Below are 13,752 nucleotides of genomic sequence, written 5' to 3'. Positions count from 1 at the left end.
GAACTCGGTCGGGTGTAGGGGGCCAGGCCAGGTGGCCCCTTCGGCGCTGCTCAGGCCCAGGTGCTGCATTCTCTCCTGGTCCTAGAACCTTCCGTGGAGGAGAAGCTGCAGAAGCTGCACAGTGAGATCAAGTTCGCCCTGAAAGTTGACAATCCGGTGAGGCCCTTGTTGGGGCACTGGGGCCATATCGCAGCCACTTCCTCTGAGCCAAGCAGCCCCCCCACCACCCCGTCCCTCATGTCTGGAGCTCCCTTAGAAGTCTTAGGAAACTGAGGCAAATCCAGGGTCATTGTTCTCCTGGGTGTGGGCCACAGAGGGCCCGGGTTGGCCGCCTCGGGTGCACTGCGTGGCATGCCCACCAGGTGGTGCCAAGCAGCCCTCCAAGTGCTGTGTCCTGACCGCTGTCCCTGGGGTTCCCTTGGCACTCCGCCCTCCGCCCAGGGAGCCCCATGGGGCCCCCAGGGCCCCTTCAGCTAGATGCTGTCCCTCCTTACTCCCCTCCCCACCCTGCAGGACGTGAAGAGGTGTCTGAATGCGTTAGAGGAGCTAGGGACCCTGCAGGTGACCTCCCAGATCCTCCAGAAGAACACAGATGTGGTGGCCACGTTGAAGAAGGTACAGTGGGATCCCAGCAGTAGAAGGGGCTGGTGGCAGGCGAGGCAGGGGTCTGTCTGCCCAGGGAGCCTGGGTTCCCGGCCGCGGCAGCCCTCGGTCCGGGAGGACGCCAGTGTGCTGGCAGGCCAGAGTGCCGGTGTCCACTGCACCGCGCTCTCGGGAAGGTGTTGCCAGGGGGGGCCGCGCTGGGGGCGGGTCTGCGGCGGGGGGTGAGACCAGCTGCATCTCCTGAGCCAGGCCTCTTGCGGGCCAGATCCGCCGTTACAAGGCCAACAAGGAGGTGATGGAGAAGGCCGCAGAGGTCTACACCCGGCTCAAGTCTCGGGTCCTGGGACCAAAGATTGAGGCCATCCAGAAGGCGACCAGAGCCGGGTTGGAGAAGGAGAGGGCCGAGGTGGAGAAGGCCGAGGAGGTGCTGGCCGGAGAGGAGGCTCCCACGGAGAGGGCGGAGGTCGAGGCGAGCACTGGTGAGGAGCAGGGTAGGACCTCCCCGGGCCTCAGGTGCCACTTGGCACCAACCCCCACGGCCAAAGTGGCATGTTTCTGCTGGCACTCTGTCTGCATGCCTGGCTGTGTCCCCAAGGTCACCGGGGCCTGGTGCGTGCACGTACCTGAGCTGCTCATAGACGCTCAGTCAGACAGCATGGGAGGCCGTGTACGTGTGTGTGGGCCACGTGCGGGAGCACTGCTGGGACAGGCCTGGGGTTGGAGAAAGAGGGTGTTTCCCACAGGGTCAGTGGCCCTGGTCCCTGTCTAACAGGAGGGTGGTCCTTCCTCCTGGGGTCATGTGATGCCCACGGAGCTGCTGAGAGGTGTTCAGCTGAAGCCTCAGCAGCCGCAGGGACAGCCTGCAGGGGACACCGCCTTATTTCTGTCACGCAAGCTTCTCCCCATTACCCATGGCCACTCATTAACTGTCTCCTCCCTCTTGAGGCTTTTGTGTGCCTGGCTGACTGGCAGGCGGTGGGGGGATGTGGGTGCAGAGGACCAGAGCCCTTGAGGCAGGTGGTGGCTCCTTTAGGGCTCCTGGCCCCAAACCAGCGGGCAGGCCTACAGGGTCCCATGAACCGCTCTCCCGCCAGATCTCTCAGCCCCAGTGAACGGCGAGGCCATGTCCCAGAAGGGGGAGAGCGTGGAAGACAAGGAGCAGGAGGAAGGACAGAATTCCGAGGAGGGGCCGGGGTGTGGCTCCTCCGAAGAGCCATTACACAGCGAGTGAGTATCGCCGCGGCTGCAGCCGGCCTCCTGACGAGGCCTCCGCTCTGTGGGCTGCTTGTTCTGGTGATGGCCGCACGGACTTGTGCCACACGCCGGCCTCCCACCCCTACCTTTGCCGCTGACCCTCAGGTGCCCCATCGAGGGAGCTCCGCAGCTCTGAGCTGCTCTGGGCCCGGCCCCTGGGAGACTGGCTTCCTCCTGGTGCTGTAGGAGCGGGTGCAGTGGGCTCCTTGACGCTGACATCGCCATGCTAAGGACCCTGGGCCTACCTGGGCCTGGTGGGGCCTGGCAGGGGTCCGGCTGGGGCAGCGTTGGGGGGGGCCGGTCCAGATGCGGGCTGCACTCCTGGGTGCTGGGTCTCTGCTGGCAGAGGAAGGCCCGAGTGCTCACCCCCGCCCACTTGTGCTCCCACCAGCAGCGCACGGGAGGGCCCCGAGCTGGACGTGCCCGGGAAGGAGCGGCAGGAGCGCGCGAGGGGGCGGATGGACTCGGAGTCCCTGGACGAGGAGGACAGCTGAGCCCTGGCGGCCAGGCCTACCCGTCGCACGTAGATGCCCCAGGCCTGCCCCGGCCCCTACCCACCACCCGCGGAGCAGAGACCTGTTGGGGAAGCACCGTGCTGTCCCTTTGTATCTGTCCCCTGGGTTGTTTTTCTGCCTAACTTCTGTGATTTCCAACCAACATGAAATGACTATAAAGGGTTTTTTTAATGAAAGTCATTTTTATTGGCTCGGTTTTCTAGGGTTGCTGGTGCAGCTGTCCAGGGACAGAAGGTTTAAGCCACAAAGTCACCGTTCACAGCGAATGTGAACTCGGTTCTGACACTGCCCCTGCCCGGCGTAGGCCTGCAGGGCTGACGGTGAAGGAGAGGGGCGCTGGGAGGCCGTTTTAGAAGTAAGGAACGCTCAGGCGGAGGCTGTGGTCTGATCCTCTCGCGTGCGGCAGCCCAGGGCCCAGACACTCTCGCAGGGCCTCACTCCGCTCCTGCTCCTAGCCGGGCTGCCGGTGAGACCCAGGCCCCGGCAGCAGCTGCTCGGAGCGCTCAAGCCATTCCGGGTTCGGGGGGTGCTGTGGGCTAGCCGTGGTCCTTGATGTTCAGAGGGCATAAGCGTTGGGGGGCAGGCCTTGTTCCGTGACCTTGGACAAGTGTCCCTCCCCCTCTGGGCTTCTCGTTCCTCACCTGTAAAGTGACCCCAGGCTCCCAGGGCCGGCACAGGGATTTGGACAGTGTGTGCGGTCCCCGGCCAGGCACCTGCATCAGTAGTGGCGTCCACTGTGTGTCCTCCGCCCCACCTCCGTCTCAGCCAAGGCCGTGGTGGGTGTGGGACTTCTGAGCCTGGCGACCCTCCCTTTGGGCTGGCTGGGTTGACGCTCCAGTGACCGCTCGGTTTGCACGGTGGCTGTGCGCCCAGCGCCTCTGCCTGTGGCGGAGACTGAGGAGGGACAGGCCCGAGGGGCTTCCTGACCCGTCACACAGGTCTCACCGTGGCTGGGAGCCAACGGTGACCCTTTAGGGAAGGCTGGCCTCGCGTCCTGAGCTTGGAATACCCCATTGTTTCTGAGAAGGAGCTGGTGGGAGGGCGCCTCAAGCCTTCCTTGAGGGAGGGAGGGAGCCTGAAGGGGGGGCTGTGGGTGGGATAGAGGTTCCGGGAAGCGGGGGCTTGCTTGGCTGGGCTCCCCCAGCTGGAGGACAGGGGAGGCCCAGTGAAGGGGAGCCTCAGCTTCCCCACGTGCCACCCACCTTGCGTGGCTGCCCTGGGCATTTAGGGACAGTGTGGCCGGGAAGGAGGGGGCTGTGCATGCATCCCAGCCCCTGTTCTCCAGCCCGGGGTGGGCGTGGGACCGCGTTGAGCACATTTTGTCATATACCCCCTAGGGCCCCATCCCCCACGGGGGAGCCCTCTCACTTCTTCCTCAGCCCAGGGCCTTGGGGACCACAAAACATCAGCTCCGGGGGTGGGCCGAGGCCCAGTCCGGTCCCCCATCCGGGCCAGCGCGCGGCTGTTGCGGCTGTTACGGCTGTCGCAGCTTCACCCTCTCAGAGCCCCTTAGTCGCACAGGACGTCAGCAGAGACGGTAGGAGCCTGCGCCAGGTGACAGTAGCATTCTGGTACCTTCTGGTACATGGAACACGGTTTGCTGAGGGCCGGGTGTGTGCTTCTGGAGTGAGGGCGGGGCTCCGGGAGCCCAGGACGGAGGAGCACCCGCTATACTGGAGCTAAAGGACCCAGGTTGGGGTGCCCCAAAGATAAAGGGGCGCCTAGTGGAGGCTGCTGAATGGAGAACCTTCTAGACCTAGGGATGTTTCCACTTCTCTTCCTAATTGGAGGGCTTGCTTGAGACCGTCAGGGAAAGGCCCTCTGTCAGTGGTCTTCGCAGCCCTGGGCCCCTAGGCCAGGAGAAGGCCCAGCGGTGCTTGGGAAGAAACGGTGGGCGGCATAGGCGGGGCCAGAGCTGGGTGCGTGGCATGGCCAGACTCAGAAGTCCTCGGTGCCCCCGTGGGTGCCAGGCAGCACCAGCTGGCAGAGTCTAGACCTTCGGGGAGTTGGAGCTGGTTTGGGGCTGGGGAGAAGGCGCTACAGAGGGCTCTGTGGGCAGGAGGGACCTACAGCTGCTGCCCAGTGGGGTGCAGGGCGAAGGGCCCCACGAGCCAGCAGAGCGGCGGGCCGTGCTGCACACTCTCCAGCATCTGCTCCAGCTCGCGCCATGCTTGGCCCACCGCCCCGCGGCTCTGGGCCAGGCGCTCTGCCGGCAGCTCTTCCACGGAACTGGCCGAGGAGACGAGGCCATAGAGCTCACAGAGGCCGTGGCGCGCCCACCCAACCTGCTGCTGGAGCTCAGAGGGGAGGCCCTGGAGGCTGGAGGCCAGGGTGCTGTAGGCCACGTGCAGCTGCTGGATGAGGCCGCAGGCCCTGGTCAGAGCCCTGGAGTCCAGCACCTGCGGGGGAGGTAGGGGTGAGGTAAGCAGGGGTTGAAGGAGAAGAGCGGGGGCCGTGCCCCTTCCTTACATACCTCTCGGGGAGCACCTTCCTCCACTCTGCTGCTCAGACCCCGGTCCGCCCATGACTGGCCTTCGGGAGCCTGCTTGGCCTTTTCAATCTAGAAAGAGAGTTCGGCAGAGGAAATGTGGCTTCTCAGCAGGGTCCTTTCACACACTCTCCCCTGGGGACATACCTGGGGCTGGCCCTGGAGCCTCCTGTCTAGACCTTTCCATGGCACACAAGTTTAGAGCCAGCAATGGGCAATAATCCCTGTTCTCTGGGCTTGTCAGAGACCAGATAACAAACTCACTTCCCACCTCAAACCCCGCCCGCCCCCTCCCCCGCCACCGCTGTGCTCATCGGATAAAATCCAGCTCCTCCCCATGGCCTACAACGTTCCTTGGGACTTCCCAGACCGTGCCTCCTGCTGACACTTTGTCACACTCTGCTCTGGACGCGCTGGCCTCATTTTGTCCTCTAACCACTTCCAGCATGCTGTTGCCTCGGGGCCTTTGCACATGCTGCCTGCTCAGCCTGGAGCATGCTTCCTCGGGCCTTTCATGCGGTGCCCATCCAATCTCGGCTCTAGGTTGTCCTCCAGGTAAGGCCTTGCCCAGCCACCCAGCACGGTGGCCCTAGTCCCTTCTTGTCAGATTTCATTACTCTCAGAGGCACGTAATCCTCGAGTTACCGCAGATGTTTGCTTGTTTGCTGTTAATCTCTCCCCCGGGTGGAGATAAAGCTCTTTGGGCAGCTTTTCTTCCTTGATTGTTGGGTCCCAGGCACACAGGAGCCTCCCCAGCCCCACCACCAGTTAGTTGACTCATCTTCGTTGTCCCAGCAGCTCGTGGGGAGGACAGCACATGGGCCAGGTGTGGACTCCTAACTTGTGGTCGCCCTCCTAGCACACCTTGCCGCGACTCCCATCTGGGTCCCGCTAGTCACTTCCAGGGTCCCCCGTCCAAAACCAAGCTCTCACTTCACCCCCAACCTACTCGGCAGCCCTCTGGGGTCCCCTGCTAAAAATCTCCCACACAGAGTGCCTGGCTGGCTCAGTTGCTGGAGAGTGTGGCTCTTGATCCTGGGGATGTGAGTTCGAGCCCCATGTTGGGTACAGATACTACTTAAATAAGATACTTTAAAAAATTGTTTTTTAAAAATCTCTGAGATGCTTTAGGGTCTCTCTTTCTTGTGCCCCACATCTAGCCCACCCACAGACCTTGGCAGCCCTGCTCTAGAGGCACATCTGGGACACGGGTGCCTCTCGCTGTCACTGACACTAGCCCTGAGGCCCCATCGTGTCATTTGCCAGGATTTTTGTGAAAACCTCACTGATCTCCCAGGTCCAGCCTGTTCTCCCTTCAGTAGCCACAGTGACCCTCTAACAAAAACCTCTGTTGGGTCAGGCCGGTCCTCTGTCCCTGAGTGCTGGGTGGAGGCTGAGCACCATCCCTGGCCCCGCCCCCTCGAAGCCAGGAGCGCCTTTGCTCACAGTCATGACAGCTACAGATGCCCCCAGACATGGCCCAGCGTCCCAGGGGCCTGATCATCCCCATCTACACCTCACCGGATTGGACCAGTGGTCTTCAAACCGTGGCTCAGCAGAGAGCCCGGGGCCCTGATTGAACACACAGTGGCGAGGGCGCATCCCGGGGATCCTCCCGACTGAGGCAGGCTCACTGCACATGTAAGTGAGGCCAATGTATCCGAACACCTTAAACCTGTGACCTTGGGAACTGGAAGGTGCTCAGAGCTGGGGGTCCCTCACCATCTGCATGCAGCCCAGCACCGCCCCCGCCCCCCAGCATGAGTGGCAGCTGTCAGCGGTGCGGCCAGATCTCCGGCCACGGGGCCCTGCAAATCCTTGCAGTCTCCGCACGTGGCTGGGGGAGCCTGGGGAGCTGTTCTGAAGAAGGTGCCGTGGGGAGGGCAAGGCTCTTACCAGCTCGAAGGATTCCTCCAGCTGGGCCAGTGCAGCCCGGGCCTGGAACTGGCCGTGCTGCAGGTGGCTCAGGGCGTGCTCGAACGCCCGCTGCCGGAAGCCGGGAGCCAGGTCGCCCAGACGCACGAAGTAGCTGCCGCGGTCAGCCGTGAGCACCTTTGGCCCAGGTTCGGAGGCGGCAAGCTGAGCTGGAAAGGAAGACGGGATTTCTCAATCCGAGAGGTCCCTGGAGAATCCAGGGCTTGGGTTTTACAGAAATCCAGCCCCGCTGGGAGGTGGGCCGGCTGCGCTGTGCTCACCTTGCTCCTTGGCATCCATGGGGTAGAAGATCTCCCCCAGCTGCCCCAGCTCGTCCTGCAGAGTCGCGAAGCTCATGGCTCCTCCGTGTCCTGCATTCTCCCTTCCCAGGGGGGCCCCGTGGGTGCCCGTTGCCACAGCAGTGGCTTCCCTGGTAAGGTCCAGGCTTGCACAGAGAGTGTCCGGGGCGCTGGATAACCCAGAGGGCAGAGCCTCCTGGGGTCTCAGGATGGCCTGTTCCCCACCTTTGCCTGGGGCTCTGTAACTGGTGAGTCCACTGCAGACACTGTCCTGGGTACCGGGTAACCAATTCTGGACGGTTTGCACTGCCTCTTTGGCCACACTCCCTGCACCGGTGAACCCAGTGGACACTGCATCCTTGGTGCCAGTCAGGATGGCCTTTGATGTGTCCATGCCAGTGTGGGCAGCTCCTTTGGCCACATTCATGGCACCAGTCACACCACTGCACACGGTGTCCTTGGTGCCCGTCAGGAGGGTCTTGGTGGTGTCCATGCCAGTCTGAACGGTGCCCTTGGCCACACCCAGTGCGCCCGTGAGCCCAGTAGATAGGGTGTCTTTGGTGCCAGTCAGGATGGTCTTTGAGGTGTCCAGACCTCCTCGGACAGCTCCTTTGGCCACATTCATGGCACCGGTCATCCCACTGCACACGGTGTCCTTGGTGCCCGTCAGGACAGTCTTGGTGGTGTCCAGGCCAGTCTGGACGGTGCCCTTGGCCATGTTGACTGCCCCAGTGAGCCCAGTGGACACTGTATCTTTGGTGCCAGTTAGGACGGTCTTGGTGGTGTCCATGCCAGTCTGGACAGCTCCTTTGGCCACATTCACAGCACCAGTCACCCCACTACACACGGTGTCCTTGGTGCCCGTCAGGACAGTCTTGGTGGTGTTCAGACCAGTCTGGACAGTGCCCTTGGCCACATCCACTGCACCTGTGAGCCCTGTGGACACAGTGTCTTTGGTGCCAGTCAGGATGGCCTTTGATGTGTCCATGCCAGTCTGGACAGCTCCTTTGGCCACGTTCATGGCACCGGTCACCCCACTGCACACGGTGTCCTTGGTGCCTGTGACGATGTTTTGGGTCGTGTTGAGCCCAGTTTGCAGGGCTCCCTTGGCCATGTTTGCTGCCCCTGTCACCCCAGTGGACACTGCATCTTTGGTGCCCGTGAGGACAGTCTTTGAGGTGTCCAGACCTCCTTGGACAGCTCCTTTGGCCACATTCATGGCACCGGTCATCCCACTGCACACGGTGTCCTTGGTGCCCGTCAGGACGGTCTTGGTGGTGTCCAGGCCAGTCTGGACAGTGCCCTTGGCCACACCCAGTGCTCCTGTGAACCCAGTAGATAGGGTGTCTTTGGTGCCAGTCAGGATGGTCTTTGAGGTGTCCAGGCCAGTCTGGACGGTGCCCTTGGCCATGTTGACTGCCCCAGTGAGCCCAGTGGACACTGCATCTTTGGTGCCCGTGAGGACAGTCTTGGTGGTGTCCATGCCAGTCTGGACAGCTCCTTTGGCCACATTCATGGCACCGGTCATCCCACTGCACACGGTGTCTTTGGTGCCTGTCAGGACCGTCTTGGTGGTGTCCAGGCCAGTCTGGACAGTGCCCTTGGCCATGTTGACTGCCCCAGTGAGCCCAGTGGACACTGTATCCCTGGTGCCGGTCAGGACAGTCTTGGTGGTGTCCATGCCAGTCTGGACAGCTCCTTTGGCCACGTTCATGGCACCGGTCACCCCACTGCACACGGTGTCCTTGGTGCCTGTGACGATGTTTTGGGTCGTGTTGAGCCCAGTTTGCAGGGCTCCCTTGGCCATGTTTGCTGCCCCTGTCACCCCAGTGGACACTGCATCTTTGGTGCCCGTGAGGACAGTCTTTGAGGTGTCCAGACCTCCTTGGACAGCTCCTTTGGCCACATTCATGGCACCAGTCATCCCACTGCACACGGTGTCCTTGGTGCCCGTCAGGACAGTCTTGGTGGTGTTCAGACCAGTCTGGACAGTGCCCTTGGCCACATCCACTGCACCTGTGAGCCCTGTGGACACAGTGTCTTTGGTGCCAGTCAGGATGGCCTTTGATGTGTCCATGCCAGTCTGGACAGCTCCTTTGGCCACGTTCATGGCACCAGTCACGCCACTACACACGGTGTCCTTGGTGCCCGTGAGGGCGGTCTTGGTGGTGTCCATGCCAGTCTGGACAGCTCCTTTGGCCACGTTCATGGCACCAGTCATCCCACTGCACACGGTGTCCTTGGTGCCTGTCAGGACAGTCTTGGTGGTGTCCAGACCAGTCTGAACAGTGCCCTTGGCCACACCCAGTGCGCCTGTGAGCCCAGTAGTTAGGGTGTCTTTGGTGCCAGTCAGGATGGTCTTTGAGGTGTCCAGGCCAGTCTGAATGGTGCCCTTGGCCATGTTCGCTGCCCCTGTCACCCCCATGGACACTGCATCTTTGGTGCCCGTGAGGACAGTCTTTGAGGTGTCCAGACCTCCTTGGACAGCTCCTTTGGCCACATTCATGGCACCAGTCATCCCACTGCACATGGTGTCCTTGGTGCCTGTCAGGACGGTCTTGGTGGTGTCCAGGCCAGTCTGGACAGCTCCTTTGGCCACGTTCATGGCACCGGTCACCCCACTGCACACGGTGTCCTTGGTGCCTGTGACGATGTTTTGGGTCGTGTTGAGCCCAGTTTGCAGGGCTCCCTTGGCCATGTTTGCTGCCCCTGTCACCCCAGTGGACACTGCATCTTTGGTGCCCGTGAGGGCGGTCTTGGTGGTGTCCATGCCAGTCTGGACAGCTCCTTTGGCCACATTCATGGCACCGGTCATCCCACTGCACACGGTGTCCTTGGTGCCTGTCAGGACAGTCTTGGTGGTGTCCAGACCAGTCTGAACAGTGCCCTTGGCCACACCCAGTGCGCCTGTAAGCCCAGTAGATAGGGTGTCTTTGGTGCCAGTCAGGATGGTCTTTGAGGTGTCCAGGCCAGTCTGAATGGTGCCCTTGGCCATGTTCGCTGCCCCTGTCACCCCCATGGACACTGCATCTTTGGTGCCCGTGAGGACAGTCTTTGAGGTGTCCAGACCTCCTTGGACAGCTCCTTTGGCCACATTCATGGCACCGGTCACCCCACTGCACACGGTGTCCTTGGTGCCTGTCAGGACAGTCTTGGTGGTGTCCATGCCAGTCTGGACAGCTCCTTTGGCCACGTTCATGGCACCAGTCACCCCACTGCACACGGTGTCTTTGGTGCCAGTGACGATGTTTTGGGTCGTGTTGAGCCCAGTTTGCAGGGCTCCCTTGGCCATGTTTGCTGCCCCTGTCACCCCAGTGGACACTGCATCTTTGGTGCCCGTGAGGACAGTCTTTGAGGTGTCCAGACCTCCTTGGACAGCTCCTTTGGCCACATTCATGGCACCGGTCATCCCACTGCATACGGTGTCCTTGGTGCCCGTCAGGACAGTCTTGGTGGTATCCAGACCAGTCTGGACAGTACCCTTGGCCACATCCACTGCACCTGTGACCCCAGTGGCCACAGTCTCCTTGGTGCCCATTAGTGCAGACCGGGTCATGTCTAGGCCTCCCTGCACCACACCTTTAGCTGTGTCCGCCACGTTGGCCATCCCGGAGGAGAAGGCACCCTTGGTCTTGGTCATCTTAGAGCACACCAGGTCCTTTGCCCCAGAGATCATCTGATAAGAAAGGACACATGTGGTCAAAAGGGGAGCTGGAGACACTACACCCCAGACTCAGCCAAGCTGATCCTCTGTGTGCCTTGGGAGGCAGACCGTCCCCCAGAAAGCCTGCTGCTCACCTCCCACCCTGACATGCTTTCCTCTCGTGCTGGTATCCAGCCTCCACCAGCCCTGTCCCAGTGCCAGATCAGCCCCATGGTTGATGGCAGGTCCCTACAGCTCTGGAGCCCTTGCCAAAGTCCCCTGAACTTGGGCTCAGTGCCACTCACCGGATGACACCATGTGTTCGCCCCGCCTACTCTTTACTTTTGGCAGATTTCAAGCCTGGTTTCCCCATGAGTCGGGAGACCAAGTCGCTCATGAAACGGAACGTCTTCGAGTGAGAGGGGAGAGTCAACATTTAGAAGAGTGATACTCGCAAAAGGACAGGGACAGGTGTTGGGGTTGAGTCATGGGACCCCGTCCGTGATTTTCATCACTTTCGACCTCCCAAAGGGCGGTTTCTCCAGTCAGTTAAACTAACAAAGGGTGGTGATGGTCTCAGAGTGCCAGCACGCAGTTTCAAGCACGAGTGTGCTGTTTGTAACCTAGGGCTCCTGCGCCGGCGTGTTTCCACCCTCCACGGGACACTGGGCAGTGTCTGCAGACGTCTGGGCTTGCCGGGACTCGGGGGAGAGGGTGCTCCTGGCATCGAGTGCACCTCCTCCCCATCATCGGGGCAGCCTCCACCTGCCCAAGGTTCAGGTACTATCATACCACGCTTTGCTGTGTGACTTTTGGCAGATTCTCGCCTTCTCTGTGCTTCACCTGCCGTGTGGGTTACTCTGGCTCCCTTTCTCCTGGGGCCGGTCAACTCTGAAGCAGCGTGTGGAAAGCGCTCAGCCCAAAGCACGACACGTGATGAGTTCCCTGTGTTCTCAGTCCCGGGATGCGAGGCGGAGCTGGGGTGGGGTTGGGGGCTCTCTGTGGATCACGTGGAGCCTTGCCGTGCCCATGTCACTGACGTGCCAACAAAAGCTCAGAAGGGAACCAGTGCCTGGAATCCCACAGCAGGACGCACACAAGGGTCTGCCCTCGCCTTGGCCTAGGACAGCCCCTCAGAAGGCAGGAACCGAAACAGCCTGGGAGGGGCCCCAGAAGGAGGCAGAGGCCATCAGGCTCTGCCAGCACCTCTCACCTTATCCGAAGGCGGCGGCAGCTTCTCCCCCTGCTCCGTCGGGTCCAGGTTGGTGGCTGCTGGGAGGACAGGAGCTGGTCAGGCAACCAGGAAGGGCGAGGGACGTGGGCTGGCATCAGCCACCCCAGTGCCCGTTGCGCAATAGGTGGGCACAGCCTGAAAGGTCAGGAATGTCCCAGCCGCCCTGCCAGGGACAGCAGGAGATGACATCTGCGGCCATTGGTCTGGTGCCGTCACTGGCCCTGCCAGAGGCTCCCCTGACCTCCGGGGTCTCGGGATCCTCTCTGGAGTTTTCCCTGCCTGGACACTCCCCAGAGGGGGACCTCAGGAAGAGGATTCGGGGCCCAGCACCCCCAACCCTGCCGCAGATGGCAGCTGTCCTTTGGGCCTGGGTATGTGGAGCGGAAGTCAGCTGCTCGGGGCTCTGGCCCAGAGTGAGGCCTGGTCCAGGAAGCCGCCCCAACGCCAGGCTCCCCTGCATCAGCCCCTCTGCGTGCCCTGGGGCTGCCCAAAGGGTGGCGAGCGCCCCCCCACCCCCAGGCTGTGTGACCCCGTGGAAGCCAGTGCCCCTTTCTGGGTACAGGGAGGGTAAATCTTCAATGAGCTCAGACATGGGGAACACCCAGTCTCTGGTCCACGGTGCATCAGAAATGGGGTGGGATCGAGAAATGGTGAGGGGTCGAGAAAGTAAGGGACATTGCAGGGAGACAGGCTGTGTTCACAACCCCTCTCTTCCTGCTCATGCTACTGTGGGCCACTCACCTGCCGTCTTGATGCCTCAGTTTCCCCATCTGGTGCTAAATGAGCATGCCAGACCGTCGTGTCTATTGAGATGATGCTGACACATACGAACCACCCCCCAAATAGCCAGAAGCCCTGTTAGGGAGCTTCTTCCTGGGGCCCACCCCCAGAGCCCCGTGGAGCCTCCGTGGAGCCGTCCACTCACCCTCAGTCTGGGGCTGGGCAGAGGCACCTGTGGGATCCGCGACGGGCCGGGCCTCTTTGGCTGAACTGTGGGCGCCGGCCATCAGGTTCCGCGCAGAACTGAAGCCAGGCAGAGACGCGAAGAAGCTCCCCAGGGTCTACATGGGGCAAAAGGGCAGGGCCAGGCCTTAGGGGCAGGGCAGGGAAAGCATCAGACAGCCTGGGGTTCCTGGGTCACCTCACTCTTGCTCCTGGGCGGCCCCAGGAAGGAGTCTTAGCCTCTCTGAGGCTCAGTTTCCTTGTCTGGCGAACGGGCAGGGTCAGCCTGCCTCCCATCCAGAGGAGAAGGTCATCCTCCGGGTCTCTAAAGACCTTTTCCTTTCACGGCCCCCATTTCGCAGATGGGGAAACCGAGGCCCAGAGAGGGGCCATGGCTGGGCTCAAGATCACACGGTGAAGAAGGAGCTGAGGGTTGCTCGCGTCCCCCACTCCTGCCCTCGCCCTCCAGCTTGGGATAGGAGAGTAGTGTGGGTTCCATGGCTCTCAGAGCCTCCCCCCCCAACCTGGGAAGCCCCTCTGGACCCCAGTACAGGGAGGTCACCTTCTCGAGGCTCTGGGGGGGAGTCCCAGGCCCTGGCAGGGATCTCCCCCTCCCACGCCTCCCCTTACCTTGCCCTTGGGTTTGGGAGGATCCCGGCCTCCTTTGTCTTGGGCAGACATGGTGATAACACCCTAAGCAGCTGGAGGGGGCAGAGAGAGTATGTGAAGAGGGGCCCCCAGGCAGCCCCTGACCACACCCCCAGCCCCAGCCCCACCCTGGCATTGCTCACCTGGAGTGGGTGAGGGCCCCTCGGAGCCACAGGAGGCGCGGCTGGCAGCCGGCACTGCTCTCGGCTACC

General features: G+C 61.9%; 2 protein-coding genes across 3 annotated transcripts in view; one reads left to right on the top strand and one right to left on the bottom strand.

The window, feature by feature from the left end:
- The window catches only part of HDGFL2 (HDGF like 2), a 22,542-nt gene extending 18,122 nt beyond the window's left edge, over nt 1-4,420 (top strand). Inside the window, exons 12-16 of one of the 2 annotated variants that reach the window (XM_080799513.1) lie at nt 86-156; nt 514-615; nt 869-1,082; nt 1,698-1,830; nt 2,252-4,420. In XM_080799513.1, coding sequence (XP_080655639.1) covers nt 86-156; nt 514-615; nt 869-1,082; nt 1,698-1,830; nt 2,252-2,351 — 620 coding nt within the window. In that variant the 3' untranslated portion in view covers nt 2,352-4,420. Of the gene's footprint in view, nt 1-85; nt 157-513; nt 616-868; nt 1,083-1,697; nt 1,831-2,248 lie in introns of both variants that reach the window. The other variant, XM_080799512.1, reaches the window with a different exon arrangement.
- PLIN4 (perilipin 4) lies at nt 2,542-13,752 on the bottom strand. Its single transcript, XM_080799410.1, has 8 exons — nt 13,684-13,752; nt 13,523-13,593; nt 12,876-13,011; nt 11,930-11,985; nt 7,056-10,749; nt 6,757-6,944; nt 4,846-4,932; nt 2,542-4,771 (listed from the first exon to the last, which is right to left on the bottom strand). Exons 2-8 carry the CDS (start codon nt 13,571-13,573, stop codon nt 4,439-4,441), a joined length of 4,545 nt encoding a protein of 1,514 aa, XP_080655536.1. The 5' UTR covers nt 13,574-13,593; nt 13,684-13,752; the 3' UTR covers nt 2,542-4,438.

The sequence above is a fragment of the Martes martes genome, assembly GCF_963455335.1.
Source record: "Martes martes genome assembly, chromosome: 1".
NCBI lineage: Eukaryota > Metazoa > Chordata > Mammalia > Carnivora > Mustelidae > Martes > Martes martes.
The sequence above is the reverse complement of the archived record's forward strand: the minus strand, read 5'-3'. Positions and strand labels throughout refer to the sequence as shown.

Coding starts and splice junctions, on each gene's coding strand:
- PLIN4 (XM_080799410.1), bottom strand. CDS start 13,573: ATGTCTGCCCAAGACAAAGGAGGCCGGGATCCTCCCAAACCCAAGGGC. Junction 13,012..13,522: donor CTCCCAAACCCAAGGGCAAG/GTAAGGGGAGGC, acceptor TGCCCCATGTAG/ACCCTGGGGAGCTTCTTCGC. Junction 4,772..4,845: donor AGGAAGGTGCTCCCCGAGAG/GTATGTAAGGAA, acceptor CCTCCCCCGCAG/GTGCTGGACTCCAGGGCTCT.